The sequence below is a fragment of the Semicossyphus pulcher genome, unplaced genomic scaffold, assembly GCF_022749685.1.
Source record: "Semicossyphus pulcher isolate SPU_LCO1_2020_fin unplaced genomic scaffold, fSemPul1.0.p SCAF_6, whole genome shotgun sequence".
NCBI lineage: Eukaryota > Metazoa > Chordata > Actinopteri > Labriformes > Labridae > Semicossyphus > Semicossyphus pulcher.
The window spans coordinates 23998521-24019185 of record NW_027211737.1 but is presented as its reverse complement, the minus strand read 5'-3'; the positions used below and the strand labels follow the sequence as shown (position 1 = coordinate 24019185).

The 20665-nt window shown below is 42.4% G+C and overlaps 1 protein-coding gene across 1 annotated transcript in view; it reads left to right on the top strand.

Annotated features, from left to right (window-relative positions):
* dtx1 (deltex 1, E3 ubiquitin ligase) overlaps positions 1-20167 on the top strand; it is a 52376-nt gene extending 32209 nt beyond the window's left edge. The window contains exons 4-10 of the mRNA XM_069682588.1: positions 8368-8429; positions 8548-8709; positions 11736-11797; positions 11919-12077; positions 13776-13937; positions 15120-15209; positions 15424-20167. Coding sequence (XP_069538689.1) covers positions 8368-8429; positions 8548-8709; positions 11736-11797; positions 11919-12077; positions 13776-13937; positions 15120-15209; positions 15424-15648 — 922 coding nt within the window. The 3' untranslated portion in view covers positions 15649-20167. The remainder of the gene's footprint in view (positions 1-8367; positions 8430-8547; positions 8710-11735; positions 11798-11918; positions 12078-13775; positions 13938-15119; positions 15210-15423) is intronic.
* Positions 20168-20665: the final 498 nt, after the last annotated feature.

The window sequence follows — 20665 nt, the reverse complement described above, 5'->3', positions numbered from 1 at the left end:
GGAGCCGAGGAAAAAGAAGTGTGCCTCGCGTTGTAACCGATACTTCAGCCCCCCTATCCTGCTTTCTTTTACTAAAATAAACCCTCTCCTGATCTAATTTGATTCCATTTTATTCTCTCTGCTCATGGGGAGAGACACACTTACTGCATTTTTGATTATTACCGTCCTTCACCCCGGCACTTTCACTTTCTGTGGCCTAATTCTGTGTCACTGACAGGAAACATGTCGGGCATGGAAGGCCGTGACCTTGTTTCAGATGTGTTTCTGTATAGAGAAATTCAGCGTAGGACGATGTTTCTTTAGTATTTTAAGAATTCAGTGAAAGCTCAGCTGCGCGTGGAGCTGTGGATGAACTGTAACTCTTTCACCTCGCAGCGCAAAAGGGTTTTTGCGGAGACAGAGAGAGCGAGAGCGAGAGAGAGGAAGAGACAGGGGGGTGAGGCGGAATGCGTCGGTTCCCAGGCGAGTGGCTTGACACACAGGATGAGTGTGGTTAACGTACACGCAGCAGGACATGAGAGCTCACAAACACAAACACACGCGCCCCAAACTGAAATGTGAACTCCCTCGTAAATTCCCACAAGCGTGCTGCAGACAGATAACAGAGGAACCCACACAGAAAGTCAAACATCAGATCTGTTTTTCACACACCCACACCCTAATATAACCGGTGCTGGGTGCACGGAAGGTATTTGGCACAGTGAGGCTTGTTTACATGAGTTTATGTTGCTGCTTTACGTTCACAAACACCCTCTCTAAGTTTATATTCATTCTGGTTTGATTCTTAAATACTTTTGATTTAAAAAAAATACACGAGCATATGATTGATTTCATCTTTGTGTGAGCTCTATATGTGTTTTTATGACCCGTGTATCACTGAAGATGAAGCCTGCAGTTTAAATATTGATCTTTTTGTCTGAAGAAACCGCATGTTGTCGGCTATAAATGGTGGTGGGGGGCTTGTGTTGCTTCACGTCTGTCTTATGTGCACATATATTAGAAGTGGCACCATCTGCTGGTTTGGTAAACACATCAGTTTATCTTATTACCGGATGACACGGCTCACTATATCACAACCTGCTGACATGTGACCTGCTGACATGTGACCAGCTGAAGACCTGCGGTTTGTCATGCAGGCTGCTGTAGATTTGTTTTTGAATATCGAGCTCACACATTATTCACACTGTTGCATGTGCCTGTGACAGGGAAACACTGTACTGTGTGTCGCCTGTTCTTTACCTTACTATTTGTTAGATAAGTAACAATTTGGCTGCAGCTTTGGATCATTTACATTAGCGATTTATCTGCAGGTTATTTTCTTGATCAGTTGGACAAAAAGTTTGGACTACAAAGTTCAGTTTACACAGATAAAATAGAGAAAGAAGGAAAACCTATAATTGTAGAAGCTAGAGCCACAGAGTGACTTTTCTGTTTAGAAAGGAAGCGTTAAAGTGATATTATACATTATAATAGCATTATCTAACACTTTACATCACCTCCCCTGCTAAATAGCATTTCTAAGCACGATATAAACATTTAGGTGGCATTCCAACCTATGAAATATCTCGATTAAAGCTCCTGTGAGGAGTTTTTATCTGGTTATGAAACAGACTGAAATTACATCTGTTGTCTCTATATGACCTACAAAAGCAAACCAGACCATCAGAGACAAGATTGATTATTTCTATATAGTTATTTTTAATGCCTGAAACTGCTGGCGGGGGGGTAGGTGTCAGAGGAAGCAGTTAACTGCACGCTGCTTTACATTTACCATTGTTAAAAAACACCACTTAAGCATGTCCAGGATAAAATCAGCAAAGAAATAAGAGGTACGGCTTTGTCCACAGGGGGCGCCAAAATCAACACAAACTGAAAGTTCCTCACAGCAGCTTTAACATTAAATGAAATGTGGGGCGCTGGTTTAGCTCGGTTGGTAGATCATATACGGAGGCGTCAGTCCTCAACGCACTGATTGCAGGTTCGACTCCCAGCCTGCCCATCATTTGGTGCGTGTCATCCCCGACTTTCTCCTCCCAACATTTCCTGTGTCTTTTCAGCTGTCCTATAAATAAAGGCAAAACATTTAAGTGGGCTGGTGCAGTGGTTAACACTGTTGCCTAGTTCAAGAAGGTTCCTAGTTCAAACCCCGGTTCGGACATAGTGAAGTTTGCATGTTTTCCCTGTGCATGCGTGGGTTCCCTCCGGGTACTGCGGCTTCCTCTTACAGTCCAAAGACATTCCGTTAGGTTCACTGGTGACTCTAAGTTGCCCGTAAGTGTGAGTGTGAGCCTGAAAGGTTGTGTGTCTCTCTGTGTCAATCCTGTGACTGACTGGTGATCAGTCCAGGGTGTACCCCGCCTCTTGCTCAATGACAGCTGGTATTGGCTCCGGCCCCCTTCGACCCTGAACAGGATAAGATATATATGGATATACATAATGGATGGATGGATAAACCAGAGTCTCTGGATGTAACATTTCTTGGGTTACATGGAGAAATAAGAATTAAATTATTCATCTGCTTAGAAGATAAAGAGATTTATGTGTAGAATTATTAGAGCAATAATCTTGTCTGTCCGTCAGACCGCTTCTTTTAGTGCCCTTTTTTTGATGCACATTTGTATTGAATTAAGTTAAGATCTGCTCTGCGTGTTTTCAGTCAGGATTATTTTACATGCATGGAGACAGTTTGAACATTAGAGGCAGAAAGAAGCCTGTGCGTGTTTTTGCGCACGCTGTCATTGGCTGTGTTTACGAGCTCCTTGTGTCTCAAACCGCTCGCCTCGGTTGTGACTGCAGGGCTCTGGAGTGTCGGGTGCAGAGATCATTATCCCTCAGTAGGCTGCTGCTCCGCTCCGCTCTGCCACTCGCCACCAGAGAAAAAATTAATATTGAAATTAATGAATAAATCATGACAGCTCATCTGGACCGAACTGATGCAGCTTGGAAATTCCTGATGTCGTTACTGCTTCTCCGGAAGGGCATTTCAGGTGCAGTTGTAACTCTCCCATCAGAGTAACAAGAGGTAGGATTTGCCTCTGCTTCCTGCTACACGCATCAATATGCAATTAAGCACTCCTGGAGTTCCTTCCCTGCAACCCCCCTCTCTCTGTCTTTATTGTGCATAATAAACAGATGAGGAGATATTAGACCTCCGTCAGCACTTTCCTAACTAGGCCTAATGTGGTCTCTCTGTGTGGGGAATCACATCGTTCTGAGTCTGATTAAGGCCTCGGGACAGGCTGGAGATCCTCTCAGGATGATAGTGAGCAGGAGACGGAGGAGGGAGAGTGACCCTCGTACCCTGATCTGACAGGGGGCCGTAATTAATGTGGTGTTAATGGGTCAGGTATGTAGGGGGCTGGATTTATCACTTAATTGCATTGGTTTGAGGTCACAAATGACAGCTTTAGGTGAAAGATGCCACCACAGGAAAATCCTCAGCAGTATTTTTTAACACACTTCTGTCCTCTAGTGAAGGTTTTTTCATGCAAAGACGGACAGAAGGGACAAAAGGAGTAAACACAGGACAGAAGGAAGAGAAAAATGACGCCCTGGAGCTGCAGTGTTGCGGTGGGAAGGCAAATGCTCGTGTTAACACTGATGCTGATTGTTCGGACGGTCTGAGCACGAGCCAACGCAGCCGAGGGATCATTGGATGCTCTCCGCATAGATTTTAACAGAAAACTGAGGTAATGACGATTGGAAAAGTGGTGTTTTTGGACAAAATGGATCAGAGAGAGGGGAAGAAATGAGGACGAAAAGTGAAGAGTTTAAGCCGGAGTTAAACCCCTAAAGTCATGTAGCATTAAGGATTGTCAGCAGAGTGTGAGGAGGTGTCTTAAACCTTGGGCGCTCGAGGCGCAGCCAGGACGGACAGGGTCAGTGCCTGCAGAGGTGCACATTTCTAGAATGACAAGGAAAGAGAAAAAGTTTAGCGTGCAGGATGGAGCAGCACACACACGCGCTGCAGGTTGACTGGCTGTTTAAGGGCCCAGTTATGTGCATGAACATTTTGCAGTGCACAGACAAGAAATGTCAAACCTTACTGAAATAATGAGGTACAGCTCAACGGAAAATTTCTTGCAAGATGTGGATCTATCTGTGTCTGTAGAAATCAACCGTAAACAGTTTAGATAAGTGTATTAGCTTGTTATGTAAAGTCGAGCAGATAATGATCAGTAGCTGCGGTTGGTTGTTCGGTGCTGATGGAGGAATCGCACAGCTGGTTCATGAACGTTGCATATTGAGCATGCTTTAAGCTCTTTGTCTGATAGAGAGATCTTTGCTAGAATTGTAAAGCAATAAAGATGAAAGCCGTTCAGAATGAATGGTATGTTATGGATCCTCGACAGATCCTCTGCACTGTGTGCTTAAAGGACTGTGTCGTTTGTGCAGAGCGTGCAGGCTGCGCACAATGAGATGGTGCTAAGGGCTCTTGTGTTGTTTCTCCTCCTAATGAAAATGATTTGTTTGATCACAGCGCTCTCTGTGAACAACCTAAATTACACATGCACTCATAAACCGAGGCATCTTGTTCATAGAGAGTTTTGATTAGATTTAGGCCTGAGTGCTTGTTTGAATTAAGGAGGAGCCCTTCCTCTGAGCAGCATCTTGTTTGTTTATATCGAGTATCAGATTCTGATTCACCAGATCACATTTGGCTTTTTTATTTTGTGTGAGTCATTTTTTTTGCCTTCATCGTTTTCCTTTCCTCTCTTAGTATAAAAATGAAGCCAAAATACCCCCAGAAGCGGGCGCTGCCATCTTGCACATTTGGAGCTAGAGTCTGCACAGTAGACTAACTAGACAGTAGACTTGAACTAACCAAAACACACATGTAACTTACTGAAAAAAACTGCAAAGATCCCTCATGTCGGCGTGTTTAACAGCAGAACAGCTTCTTGTGTTGGTCTTAGGTTAATGTTCACAGGTATGTAAACTTCAATGACTGTAGTGATTGTTTTAGGTACGTCTCCTCTTGCCGTTCCTCCTCTAATCTGCTAATCAGGAACTGATCGGCTGCAGGAGCTGTATTTGTCAACAGAGCTGTCAATCATCCTTTTTACAGCATCATTTAAAACTAAACAAAAAAATGAACACTTGGACGTAAATCAGCATGATAAGAACTAACTATACTGACAGAAACCATGTTTGATAAAAATGTATTTAGATTTTATAGTTTGACTCGTATCCAATCTGTTAACATGGAGGAGGCGGGCTTTATGACCTATACTGCAGCCAGTCAGCAGGGGGCGATAGAGATGTTAAGGCTTCACTTTTAGGTAGCTGTCATGTCGTCCATCTTTAAACAGTCTATGGTTGAACCAATGAGACGGATTCACCTGCAGCTCTCTGACTCAAACTGATGCTTTCACTGAGTGATGGTCAGCTGTGTGCTGTGAAGTATCCACTGGTTAGTCTTACTTACAGGCGCTGACTGCAGCAGATGAGTTCACCCCTGAATCCCCCGCTCGCTGTGGTTGAAGGTGTGAAAGCAGTCGCTGTAGTCTTTGATTGACAGTAGAAATTCTGCTGCATAAATTGCCTGTTGTGGTTTTACACCCCTGATTTCAACATCCTGACATAAGATGTTGATCACACCTGCAAGTTGCTGTACTTTATTTATTCTGACTTACATCAGTGTTACACACAGCATGGGTCTCGTGATGCTGGTTTCTGGTGTGCTATAGTGAGACAGAGTGTGTCTGAAGTCCCTCCCACTAATGCAGTAGGACACATCAGGCTGAGCCAGGCCGCGTGTCCCTTTTTGTTATTGCACTCAGCTTATTGAAGGGCTTCCCCTGGCACAGGATCAGAGGCTCTCGCTAATATCAAAGCAGGCTCTTGATGCGGATCTGTGAAACGCCTGCGAGCTGCAGGGCCGAAGAGTTGCACATCATTAAGGAGCAGAGAGATACAGAAGTACATATGCAGTTCTGTGTGTGTGTGTGGATTATGAACTGAGAGAACTAACCATTAGGTCCAGGGTAAAGCTGATGAACATGACTTGAGTGTCTTTCATACTTTGAACGTTTCTGCAGTGGTATCGCTGTATACAAACAGGTGCCTCTACCTTCATATAAAATGTGGTCAACGTGTCTACGACCAATCTCCCTAAGAGGTTTCATCCATTATATATTACAAGGATGCCCACACTTTACACAAGCAGCCAGTGAGTGACATTCAACCCAACTTCAAAGTCTAATCAAATCTAATCAAATTTTAAAATCAAATTTTATTTATAAAGTTATCTCACACTTTACAAAAAGAGCAGGTCTAAACTGTACTCTTTTTTTATATTATTTAGAGAGACCCAACATGACTCCACCATGAGCAGTACTTAGCAACATTTGGCAGCATTGGTAAGAAAAACTTCCTTTTAACAGGCAGAAACCTCGAGCAGAACCAGACTCATACTGAACAGCCATCTGCCTTGAGTCAGAGTTAAAGTCTGATCTAAGTTCTTCTGAAAATATTTACAGTTTGAATATGCTGGCAAATAACTTTTGGGCCTTTGGCCTTTTTTCGATAAGACAGTGAAGAGTGACAGGAAATATAGGAAAGAGAGAGTGTTACGCCCGTCTTCTTTGTAAAAAGCACAGAGGTGGAATGGTGGGGCGAAGTCGCTCCGCCTCTGAGCCGACATCGGAGGTAGTACCAGAGGTGAAACAGAGTCAGTGTAAACAGCGGAGCCGGCAGGGTTTCACTTCCGCAACGCCGAACTGCAATATAAAGTATAAACCCACACTGAAGCAGCTTTATACGCCAGCATCGCTCGCTCAATTTAAAATGGCAAAGGCGGCATGATGGTGGAGCTTTGTTACAGCGCTGAGGCGGAGCTGCAGTGTAAAAAGGGCTTGTAGATGGGCCGTGCCCTTTAGCTAAACCTGTGCCTCCATATGTTATGTTTTTAAATCATTCTTACTTAGGCCTTGAAACATCTCATCAGGCTGGTGCTAATGATATACTAGACTGAAGCAATGTAGGTTTCAAGATTCAAGATTCAAGATGTTTATTGTGAAATACTTAACCTGGGACGCTCTGATGAGAAAGGGTGAACATTAAAAATAGAGACATAATTAAAAAAATAATAAATAATACTATTAAGGAAGCAGTAACGAAACCGTAACAAAATAAAAGTAATAATAATAAGGACATTTTAGAAATATTTACAAGTATATATCGTACAAGTATGTCAGAGGACTATACATTCAAGAGAGAAGTATTGCACATTCTCGTGAGGGTATTGCACAGGTAGTTGACTGGTTGAAAAGGCTGATGGCCTGGTGGAAGAAGCTGTCCGTCAGTCTGCTGGTGTGTGCCTTCTGGGACCTGTCCCTCCCACCTGAGGGCAGCAGGGAGAGCAGGCTGTTGTGAGGGTGTGTTGTGTCCTTGATGACCCTCAGGGACTTCCTGGTTTCAAAACATTGAAGCTATTATCACCTTGTTAAGTTCAAGTGGCAGACATGTTAGCAATCAGTTGCTTATTTACATATCCAGCGGAAGTAATATACAATTTGATGTTTCCTGAGGTGCAGTATTCTCCTCCTTTAAGCTCTGTTTTGGTCTCCACCAGCTCTTAAGATGCTAATTGCTCTGCTTTGTTTTGACTCTGCTTTGTTTTTTGTTTTTTTTAGACTCAAAAATACTTTGTTACTTTGTTATTATTGATTGCTCTGGTAGTGTAAATAAACCAGACTTCTTCATCAAATGACTCAGTTAGGTTGATTATAGTTTCTTAAGTTTGCTGAGCCTTACTTTGATCCTAAAGAGAGGAAATAGTTTCCTTTGTGTGTGAAGCTTGTTGTATTAAGGCTCTGTCTCTCTGAAAGCAGACTCACAGGCTTTATGCTCATATTAAAGCCCGGAGCGCTTCTTTCCGCTCTGCTCCACAGATCTTGAAGAGTTCGCAAGTCAACTGTCTCTGTCGTCTGTGTTTGCCACGAACTCCAGCCTCTCCAAATGTCACCCTGAATCAGGCTCTGCTGCAGTGCTTTGTTCATGAGTCAAACTGTCTCATCCCATCGCATTTGTCTCCCTCTCCGCGGTGGAGCACATGTGACATTTTAACTTGAGTGTTTTTTATGGCATACAGAGCGGGACGAGCTGCTGCTTTGTGACCTAACAGGCAGGGAGGAACAATCGGGGACAATTTGCTAGAGGTCACAGGGTCGTTTAATTATTTGAAAAGCATAGATGTGGCTTTTTAAAAACAAAATAATTGACTGGCACGACATGAAGCACCTTAGCCACACAGAGGAGATGAGTGGTTCTAAATATCTGTTGCCTGTCGACCTCTCTGTCTCCTGATGGCCACTCGAGGTGGTAGTATGACCTTGAATGAATGTATGATTTTTATCTTTTAAGGGTTCCTGCTCTCCCCGTAAAGAACCTGACTGGATCTGGACCAGTGCACCCAGCACTAGCAGGTTAGACCACATTCAGTGTGTACAATCTGCTCTTATTGATCTTGAAAGACACAATCAGTTCTTATTTTCCACTCTTCTGTTTGTGTCTATGTCTGTGTGTGTTGTTCATTTGCATCAGGTATGACAGGTATCCTGATGTGCGCTGCAGGTCTGCCGGTGTGCCTGACCAGAGCCCCTAAACCCATCCTGCACCCACCCCCCATCAACAAGAGCGACATGAAGCCTGTGCCGGGGATCAACGGCATGCGCCGCAAAACCAAGAAGAAGCACCTGAGGAGAGGTAAAATAGAAGGAAGAAAGGAGGAGGAAATACTACCACTGTGTTTTTATAGTGTGTGAGTGAGTACTTCTGAATGCTCTGAGAAGAGGAACAGACAGGCCGCTGATAGTCAGCAGACTTTCTCTGTCCTGCCAAGCTTTCCAGGATGTTTCCCCATCAGCTGTCTGTAAATCTGTTGTTTAGCAGGCAAACAAAACCAAAGCTGTTTTATTCTGTTGTGTTCAAAGGGGCTGTAATTGTTTTTTAAATACCCCCCATTAAAGCTCCATAGGTATTACAATAAATCTAACCTCACCCATGGTAGCTGGTAATTAGTTAGGAAAGCATTCCTGTACCTGCTATAAAATGTAACGATGACTGCTGGTTCAGATTTATGAGCGAATGCAGCCGTGTTTCTGTAACATTATCGTATATGCTACATGCAGATTGACAGAGGCAGTTGAAAAGGAAGTAATTAACAAAGGGACTGTTGTGTGACCAGTGTGGGAGGGGATCAGCTGTTCAGTTGGACGGCGTTGGGTTTGAGCAAGCGTTGGTCGATGGAAGCCGCAGAAACTGTCGACCTCCCGAGGGAGTCTTTGTTGTAATTGATCAGTGAGGCTGCTGCGTTTCCATCACTGCACAGCGATTGTCCATTTCAACCCTTCAGAGCACTTTATGTTTCCTGTCTGTTGGTGCTATAATTCACCGGGAAGCGAGATGGGAAGATTTACTGCCAAGGATTGTAGTATGTAATAGGCATTAATAATACAGGAAGTGAAAATGTATTCAATTTGTAGGCTACACTAGCCATCCTAAGTGATTTCTACTGAAACCTAGAGCGTCTATGGGATCAGTCAAGAAGAATAAAAAACGAATAATGAATATATATTTAGGTTGTTTCAATGTAGCAGTTGTTTCATGGAAGTTATTCTGTTATTTCAACAACCTTAAAGGTATAATAAGTTGGATTTTTCCTTTAATTTTGTCAATGACACATTCAAACTGGACCTCTCCCGGACTCTTCGTCACCAGAAGCTCACTCTCACTCTCCCGTGCGAGAACACGCCCACCCTACCGAGCTAACACCGACAGCATCACGGTTTCCTTTGTGCTAGCTTACTAACCGCCAGTTACCATTGCGCTAGAACGCTAACTGCCGGTTATCTTTTGCGCTAGCATGCTAACTGTCGGTTAGCTTGTCCTACCCGGTTTGAGGCACCTACCTGTCCAAAAAAAAGAAGGCCAACTCTGCATCGCTCTTTTTCCAAAAAAGAAATCCTTATAAGTGATCGACCTTCTCGACTGTGTTCGCAGTGAAACTATGGATTCAGGAATAAGCAGTAGCCAAATGTGCCACCTGTGTGTGCTGTCTGCAGACGAAGCGTATATTCAGAGATACTGAAGAGCTGTGAGGGGAATGGAAATGTGTTTTTCTCTTGCAGGGAGATTTAGACTTGTCCTGCTCTGTTTCCTGTACGGAAAAAGGTCAGAGAGCCTTTTCATCCTGCTAATGAAGCCATCAACCAGCAGAGTCTCTATTTCTCCTCCTTTCTTTGTGTCCTCTCCTCCCTCCCTCGCTTCATAGCTCCACTGTCTTTCCTTACCTCTTCCGACCCTAACATTTTTATTTTTGCTCAGTCTGTCTCTTGTCACTGCTCACCCTCCTCTGTTCTCTGGCTGTCCCTCAAATGAACAAACAAAGGCTCGGGGGGAAAAAGAGGTTGCCTTTAAGCGTATTAGGGGTGTAAGCTGCGGGTGTGCTCTCAGCCATACTAGCCTGGTTGCACACGGGGATTATCAGAGAAAGCAGGGATGGCTGGTTATGTGTCAGTTTGAAGGTGACCTCCTCTTCAACATCAGAAACATAGATATACTCTTACATACTCGTTTACACGCAAACTCACTCTTTTAACAGGACGCCCAGGCCTGAGTGGTCACGAATCTGATGAAAGGTTGTCATCCATCAAGATCTAGCTGTTATTATCTGGTGTTCAATGACAAGCAAGAGATTTAAATAGTACCCCACTGATGTCAGTGTGATACAAGATATACCTGTATATATTCTTATCAGGTGTATAATACTGTTTATAAACACGGCTGTGTTAAATACTTGATTCTGATTGGTTAATTACGGCATTCCAAGGTCTGTTATTTCTCGATAACAGACCGTTGTTATGAAGAACAGACAGTTGCTAGGGATTCGGCTCTAATCACACAATCTGGAGTACAAACTGTTATCAGATCAATTCGCTGAAAGAATTTGACGTCCGTCTGTTTACAGGAGAAAAGAAGAGACGAGACAGCAGAGAGAGAGCAAGAAAGGTTAAAGGACGCAAAAACTGAAGGCTAGGACAGAGAGATCTACAAAACTGAAGATGCCTCATGAAGTAAACATTAATGATAACACAGGGTTACGCCCATTTTTTATGGCCTGGCTCTTTTCACTGAGGGAATCCTAACCTAGAAGCTAGCTGAGCACCTGGAAACAAGCTAGGCTAACATTAGCTCAGCATGCAGCCCTCCTGACATCCTGTGTCCGCCAAAAAGTTTCTTAAAAGCCCTGACTTTTAAAGTGAAAGTGCCTTATTTTCTTTTTTTTAACCTGTTTATTGTGTTAAATAAAAAAAATAAAAAACAGCTTTAAAATATGTGACGGGAAAACAAACGGTTTAACACTTGGTAGCTTAGCCTAACGCTACACTCTTTGCTAGCATCTCACATCTCTTTTTTTTCACATGATGATTAACCAGAAATCAGTTCCTGTTTTCCTCTCTGCAACAGTAGTTGCTAGTGGCAGCCATAATATATATTATTATTGATTAGGCTTGTTGGGGTGCTATTCATTTAATGCACTGGATTGCGCAACTGGTGTACTCGCTAATACATGATCCCTGTTTTTAGGTCGCATTGGAGACATTTCCAATACTCTGAATCGTAACAGCTCTACTTGCATGTGATATGTGGGTGTGAGGAAGTGGTAAGTTTTGTTTGATGGTCATTTAATCTCTTCTCTGCTCCTCTCTTATGAATCATCCCATGAAAAGGGAAAAACCCAGAGGACGTAGTGAGAAGATACACAGAGAAGATTAAAGTGGCGCCAGATGAGGTACGAAAATGACACAAAAGTTTCCTGCCCAAAAAATGCACTCGTTCTCCTAACCAAGTGTGAAAGTCTCATAGATACACATATAGAATGGCAGCTGAGGTATTTTTGTCGGCTATTCCAGGACTGTACCATCTGCATGGAGAGGCTGGTCATGTCATCCGGCTACGAAGGCGTCCTGCAGCACAAAGGCATCAAGCCAGAGCTGGTGGGCAAACTTGGCAAGTGTGGGCACATGTACCATCTGTTGTGCCTGGTGGCCATGTACAACAATGGCAATAAGGTGGGTAAAAGCTTGTGAGCCAGGCGCTGTTATGATGTCACTCAAGCTCAAATTATAAACTCACAACGTTTCACAGCTTGACTGTATTGCACGGCACTGGCAGATGATCAGGCTTTAATATTGTTGGACACAGATGGGATCTCATATAGTTTTATTAGATCAGTCAGATCTGTCCCGAGCACAATACTTGTTATAGATTCTGCTCAGTTCAGTTTACCTGCAGGAAATACAAATGTCCTGCTTGCTAATGCAGAAGATTCACATTGAAAGCAACATGTCGGATGAGAGGTGAAACATCTTCAAAAACCTTGGGATTAAGCTTTGAATTGGCAGCAATAGTTGGACTTATTGTGTCAAATCAATTTATCATTTCCTTTTAAAGGCTAGATCACATGAATATCAACGCTAGTAGTTTCAAGTCATATAGATAGTTGTGGTTTCACTAGTTAATGTTTTGAAACTTCTGCTTTCACCCCCTGTTGTGTGCATCAAAACATTAAAGACAACATTTGAAGGCATATATCAGCAGGTTTCCGAGAACAATATCTGTATTTCTCTAGATAATCATCAAACCACGCTGTAAACAGTTCTTTGGGATTCTTGTTTTTAGTGCAACATTCTGTAGAAAGGGACGAGGACACTTTGTTCAAACATGAAAAAAGAACATGTTGAGTTGATGTCTTTTACCTTAATTGTATTAAAACATTCAGTAGATAAAGAGCGACATTAGAAATAGTTATTGATTTGAGCGACCGGATGAATCTCCTCTTAATGCTCTGGTTTGGTCTCCACCAGCTCACAAGGAATTAGCCGCTAAATTTTACACTTGGTTAACTCAATAGTTTTTTGCTGGGTAATTAGCCTGCATTGGTTTATATTGATTTATTTCTTCAGAAAACAGCTGCATGAAATGAGGTTGATGAACCCAAGCATTGAATGTGTTAAAGCTCCTGTGAGGAACTTTCGTTTGTGTTGATTTTGGCGCCCCCTGTGGACAAAGCCGTACCTCTTATCTGTTTGCTGATTTGCCTGCATGCTGGTGGTGGTTTCTAACAAAAAATCTCATCCTGCTTTTAACAGTCATGTATCACTCACTTGCCCTGGAAAATGTGAACAAAGGCAGCGTGCAGTTAATCGCTTCATCTGACACCTACCCCCCTGCCAGCAGTTTCAGGCATTAAAAATAACTATATAGAAATAATCAATCTTGTCGCTGATGGTCTGGTTTGCTTTTGTAGGTCATACAGAGACATCAGAACTCATTTCAGCCTGTTTCATCACCAGCAATAAACTCCTCACAGGAGCTTTAGGAAAAGCAAAACAACTAAAAGTAGGAAAAACATTCTGTATATCTGCAGGGAGCTGCAGAACTAAAGAGATAGGTTACAATAATCTTTTGGTTCATCACATAGACTGTATATAAGTCGATCACTACCTGAGCAGACCCCTCATTGTTAACTACTGTATTATATATGGATTTGTGCTGCTTTGTTTACACGTTTGCTGGTAAATGCAGAATTTAGAGACAAATATCTGAAAATACTTTAAAAACTCAAAAAAAGTTGAAGTTGAAACAAGGCATTAGTAAAATGGGTGAACTAACCCTTTAAAGCAAAACAACATCAGGCAGTAAATGTGATCTCATGTGGTCTTATTGTTTCATTGATGTCAGATTATATTTATTAACTCTCAAACCAGGATGGCAGTCTTCAGTGTCCAACATGCAAAACCATCTATGGGGAGAAAACCGGCACGCAGCCTCCTGGGAAGATGGAGTACCACGTCATCCCCCACTGCCTGCCCGGCTACCCCGACTCCAAAACCATCCGCATTGTCTACGACATTCCTGCTGGGATCCAGGTCAGAGCCATAAACCTTCACTAAATCCACCATGCTGCTTTTGTGCCCTGATCCACTGTCTCTCCTCTGTAAATCCGTGCCCTTTCTACACCTGCTGCTTATCGGCTTATGTCTGACGGTTGGCTGTTTGTGCAGGACGGAGAGGTGTTGTAGCTGTGGAAGTCAAACAGGAAACACCTTTTTAAGGGATCACACTGTAGTTATATACGGAAAATGACAAATTATCATCTGTTAATTTGCTGTAATTAATCCGTGATCTAAAGTATACTATATCAAATAAAGTAATAGGTTTTAAACATTACAATAACTGGGCTTAATCCCTTGAATGTCAATGTACATTTCACATCTGCAGTGGAGAGGAGAGCTTGTTTTGTAGCCTGGCTTTGTGTCCGTGAGATGAGAAGGTCGCATATTTCATCCTGACTGCTGAGAGGAGCTTTAATAGAGTCAATAAACTGACCTTTTCCCACCAGAGGAGCCGGCTTAGAGTCCCGGGGGGACAGAGAACCGCGGGGGTCACCTGACCACTCAGGTCTGCACAGCAGCACGATTTCCAGGAACCATTTCTGTTGGTCCCCTGCTCTCTCTCTTTCTCCTCAGGCTGCTCAGTAATGGACTTATTAGACAAAGGAAAGAGGTAGTATATTAGTTACAGTCACCAAATGGGTGAGAATTAACTTGCCTGAGAGCATAACCGACAAAATTCAATATAAATTCACTATTTTTTCCTCTGCTTTGCACTGCTGTGTCGGTGGTCTATGTACATCCCAATGAAGAAAGAAGGAAAGACAGTCAATGAATAAAAATGTGACCTAATAGATGCAGGAAAGGCACTAAAGGGATTGTGCATAACGTGTCATGTCAAGGCAACTGTAACTACGTATATGTATTAATGAAAAAAGATAGGGGGTAATCTGACAAGGGTGCAGGAAAAGTTACAAGGTTGCAGATTAGGATTAAATCAGTCATGCACCAAAAGCAATTTTCTAAATATGACATTTCAAGAGATAGTTGGATATTTACAGGATCATATCTCTCAGATTATTCACACCAAGGGCCATTGTAAGCATCATAAACACTAAAGCTCGTCCTGCGGGTGCCGTTGACATTTGCTGCACAATTAAGTCGTAATTGGAAGAGAAGGAGTTGTAATGTTTGTTTTTGTTTTGACATTTTATCCAGACCAATGAACACCCGAACCCCGGGAAGAAGTTCAGTGCGAGAGGGTTTCCTCGACACTGCTACCTCCCCGACAACGAGAAAGGCAGGAAGGTAAATACAAAAGCTTTACAGGCAAAAGAAACTGTATGTATTCCAGAGGTTCTTTCCTCAGTGGGGACATTGTTTCTGCTCTTTCTTCTGTCTGTGCTTCTATTTTTTTACAACTTTATGGACATAACTAGTCCTGCAGGTGGTCTGTAAGTCTTTCTTCTTGCTATAGAGGAGTAATAATAACTTCCTTCTCCGACCTCTTCTGTCTCTCGAGGTCCTGAAGCTGCTCATCATGGCCTGGGACCGTCGCCTCATCTTCACCATCGGCACGTCCAGCACCACGGGCGAGTCGGACACAGTGGTGTGGAACGAGATTCACCACAAGACAGAATTCGGCTCCAACCTGACCGGCCACGGCTACCCCGACCCCAACTACCTGGACAACGTCATGACGGAGCTGTCGGCGCAGGGAGTCGGCGAGGACAACCTGAAGGACTGATGTCGTCCTGGTACACAGGAACCATAACTCATCATCCCTCGCTGTCTCACAGAGAAATGGGACTCTGCATGGCAGGCTCCAACATGCAGCTGACAACTCTTTACTCCCCACAAAGAATACACCCTGCAGAAGTGGCGGCATAAGAGGAAAGGAAGCAAAATAAACGACACGGTTATAATCAATTCTTTGATTTGTATGACCTAAGATCTCCCCCCTGCTGTCTCTTGATTCATACCTTGAGCATGTTGTGTTCATGCCAAATTTTCTCACAGGGAAAATTACGTCACAAGGTGAGAATTTGATCTTGATGTCGATAGCTTCAAACAGAAGCTGTTCCTCTGCACTTGGAGAAAAATATCGAGGGGCCCAAAACTATACAAAGGCATATTTATAAATGCTGAACTCCAGAATGCATGGCCCAGACTAACGCTGCATATTCAATGTTGGGCAAATTTCTGCGATAGGGTGAGGTGTCAATAGATCAGTTGTTGCTTGATATTGTGAAGAGAAATTTATGAGAATTTCAGCATTCTGGATGAATCCTAAATATTTCTTTCCCCCCTTTTTTCTCTTGAAATTAATACTTGTCCTGTATTAAGTGGTGAAACTTGTTTTTTGTGATTTCAAAGTGAGGATTTTGGGCCCTTTGGCGATGAGAATTAAATTGAATCAATGACAATTCCACCCCCGATACCTTAGGTCAGTCATTCCGTCAAAAGGAAGTGTGTTCTGTGGTGCATGAAGCAGATTTGAAGGAGCTATAAGGCTGCTGAAATATGTAGTGTTGGGTAATAAACGTATGTTGTACGGTTAACCTTGCAGACAGTCAAAGAGAGGAGGCGTGAAATAGATGAAACAGGCATCTTACCAGTCAGTTTGAGGCTTGTTACCAGTTGTTGTGACTTGAAAGGCTGAGGTTTGCCACGCTCCAAGGTTAAACTCATTTGTTTTGTTGACACACTGATGACGCTGACCTCTGTGAATATAAACCCTGCATTCATTTCCTCCCTGTTGGAGCGAACCCCCGGCATTGGCACGATCCATCATGCTGGCCATACATGAGCAGCGAGTGTGCGATCGCGTGCTCTGAGGCATTAATTTGCTGGCTCTTCTTGAGGAGAAAAGCTGAACACGGTCCTCACAGATGGACGTCCCTCCTTCAAACACCAACAGTTTGTCTCTGGAGACGCGTCTCGGGCAGCGCTCCTGCTCGCCTGCGATCTACAAGTCTCTTGTGAGCTTGTTTGCTGTAAGCAGAGCACAGAGCTCGGCTGCATGTATAGCGAGCAGTGAAGCATCTTATTCCCTGAGCTCAGAGTTGTAAGGGCCGATCCTGATGTATGGCCTCGCCCCTTCTTAACTTCTTAACATTCATCGGGCACTTAATTTAAGAATTTAATGAGTCCTATGCTGTTAGCTGGGAACCACTTTTTCGAACACTGTCCGGCTTTTCCCTCCTCAGATTTTATGCCTGTGAGCTGGAGATTTTCAAGGTCCTTGGTGAAGATCTTCGAGTTTCTTTACTCTGAGATAAAAGATTAACCCAGTGCTGCATAATTCTCTATAAATATATCTGATCAATTTTAATGAGGGGGGTGTGGATGTAACGTTTATGGTGTGGGCACCCAGCTGGGAGATTAATTTTGAAGAGAATCATAGTCTTCCATTGCACGCTGGTGCAACAGTTTTGTTTAATCGGTCGTTTTATTTCTAGAAAAATGTCTTAAATTGCAACTAAATCTGTCTTTTTTTAGTTGGTGTTTATAAACTGGCTTGCAGTGCTTTGAAAAATATAAATAATATACATTTGCAGACATGATATACCTTTAAATTCAAGCTCAATTTGAGTCGATGGTGTAAGTTTAATTTATTTTTATACTCTTCTATATAGAAAATATAAAAATATACAGACTGGCCCACATATCTATACACAGGCACATGTTAACATGAATACATAAAATCTGGCAAAGGTGAATTTGTCAGTATGTCAGGGACTGTTGAAATATGTACGACATGTTATGGACGTCTTATATTACAAGTAGTCTTAGCGTATGCTGCTGTCGTTACCTTAATGTAGAATCTGTGTAGTTGATCCCAGTGGGACTCCAATAAATACAGTAAATGTGTCTTTATTATCGGTGGGGGAGCTTTAACAGCATGAAGATGGCCGTCCCCCTCCACAAATGGGCAATTTCTCTTTTTCTACTTGACCAGAACATGGAAATGGATGCAGTCAGCAATTTTTGTTCAGTCTAAAGGTGAAAACAGTGCACGCCTGGGTTAATCACAAGCTACAAATGGTTCTTAGTGTTTGTTTTAGCCGACCGGAGCAACGGATTGAACACTTAAATACACTGAATACAATTTTTAAAAGCCCTTTAAACCTATTTTCTCAATCGTCCACTAATTATTTTCTTCTTGTTCTAGGTTTTACATGAACACACATTTCCTCCAAAAGTGAGCAGTAGAGCAGTTTTGGTTGTTTAATTGAGGTTTTTTTGTATTTTTGTTACCAATGCCTGTCAAACATCTAAGATAGTTAGCAATGTATAGAACTTGACTTAGACATTAGCTGTAAATGAGCTCAAGCTAGTAAAGATCTTTAAGAGGGAAACAATTAAGCCAGCTATCTATGTATGCTAGTTGGCTCAGAAGTTAGCTGTAAACTAGCTATTTGTAGGGTAAACTCTTCATAAGACATTAGCTGTGAACTAAAGGGTTAAACTCTTCATAACTATCGTTTAAGCTAGCTAGCAATTGTCTTTAATTGGTTTAGACGATAGCTGTGAACTAGCTTTTAAAGGGTTAAACTCCTCAGAAAAATTAACTAACGTTTAAGCTAGCAAGCAATGCTGGCTAGTTGGTTAAGACATAAGCTGTGAACTAGCTATTCAATTCTTCATATTAAACATTTCATAATTCTTCATAAGAATTATCTAGCTTCATGTTTAAGCTAGCTGGCCATGTATGCTAGTTGGCTCAGATGTTAGCTGAACTTTCAAGGGTTACACCAAATTAGAATGAACTATTAGCATCAATCATCCTCGTTGATTGCTGTTCGACTTTGAACCACTTTTATGAGTATTCGGTGTACTTTAACTTTCTGGCACCTGCACAGGCTAAAGCAAACAGCTAAAAGTATTTGTTAGCTCGGTTTTCACCCAGGTGTTAATAACAGTCTTTGTTTGGCTAGTTCCATCTCAAGCTTTCTCCTTCACAACCTTTTTGAGTCCCTTTATAATCCAGGACAGCAAGAGAGGATGCTTTCAATCTTTCAGGGAACTTTTTCCATGTTGAGTGAAGTTTCATTAACTAAAGAAATCCAAATGTTTGCTTCTTTGACTTTTCCTTTCCATGTGTCGGCCTTGTTGTATGAACGATGCAGGCCCTTTAGACTTTTCAGGTGTGTACAGACTTATATGGGAATGATTAATAAAACATGGTGTGGTATTTGTCTGATGAAGAAAGAGAGAGGTGGTGTTTATGCAATTTACTATTTTTAAGATATTATACATGAGTTATGTGTAGCAAGAAGGCTAACCTTTTTGTTTTGTTTTTTGGTTTATGACAATGGATGTTTTCTTTATGGGGTGCCTACCTCCAGGTTTCTAAACAAAGGGGTTGCAATCCGAGGATGTCCACATGCTATGTATTAGAAAACATATATTTTTGATGTCTTTTTTTGAATAATGATTGTCTATAAAAAATATTACATTGCTGTATTACTCTTATTATGATTCATTCCATAACATTTTCCATTTAACGAGAAGTGGGATAAAGAATGAAATCACTTTTCCTAACATATGAGGTATTTACAGTTGTACTCTCACATAGCGTCAGCTGCAAACTGTACTTCTCTCTCTCGAAATGATACCTTAACATTTTGTGTGGATATACTGTATGTTTGTATCTGTTTGTCAGTGCGCGTGTGGGTGAACGTGTGCTGAGTGTGCGTCACGTAAACAAATCTTAGGTTCATGTCCTTTAAAGATACAGTAATGTTCTCCTAGAGGTGCATGTTAACCAAACTGTGAGCAGGTTTATTGACAATGAATTGCTTTTTGCGTCTGAAAACATCATAGCTTCTTTAGAGATATCGCCCAGGTGTTCTGGTGATTTAGCACTGTGGTTTTGCATCTTTCTCCAGTTAGTTAGAAAGGTTTTTTCCTCTTTCAGGTTTGATTTACGGAGATGAGGAAAGAGGCAGCGTTTGGCTGCTCGCCTCACTCTTTTGACATGTAAAACATCTGAATGTTTTGCATTTTAAGTGCCCATTTTAATTGACATTTTCAAATCATGATTTCTGTGGTTTGATTTTAAGCAGTGTCTACATATTGCTATTTAAAATGGTTCACACAGAGAACATGAGATAAACTAAAAGCAAGACATAGAGACATTGATTAAACTATAAAGGGCTTCTTAATCTATCGGTCTTTATTGAATTGTGATGACCTTGTTGCATGTTTGTGTGTTTCTTGTGGAAAAATAAATGTGCCCTGGACAGGGGTAGTTTGTTTGACCTTTTGTCACCTTGGCTCTTCCTCATTTTTTCCCCCCACTCCCTGACATGTCCTCCTTCATTTAGCTGGACCATTTCCCTCTCCCCGGGCAGCTCTCTGCTCTCCAGCCTTGTTTGTGGATATAAATGAGCTTTTCTGGTGCTGTGGAGTGCAGCAGAAACAGTTCTCACCGGCAGTAAATTTACTTTATAGTCATTTTCTGTCACTGGCTTCGGTATGTCGGTGCTGTGGTAAAGAGATGTGGTCGGTGAATACTAAAGCAGGCTGTTCACCGAGGCCTGCGGGAGATCAGCTTCCCCTTCACCACACACTCCTCTTCCTCCCAGCTCTGACCCAGCAGCTCAGGGGTCAGCTTCCTCCCGGTTCTGGTGCCCAAACCCTCCTGCCCGGCCTCCTCTCATGTCTAATGAGAGATCCTGCAGGGAGACTCTTCTGCATCACTGCTCTCATTAGCATTTAAATAAGGCCGGAGGAGGAATGGTCGCAAACATTGTTTG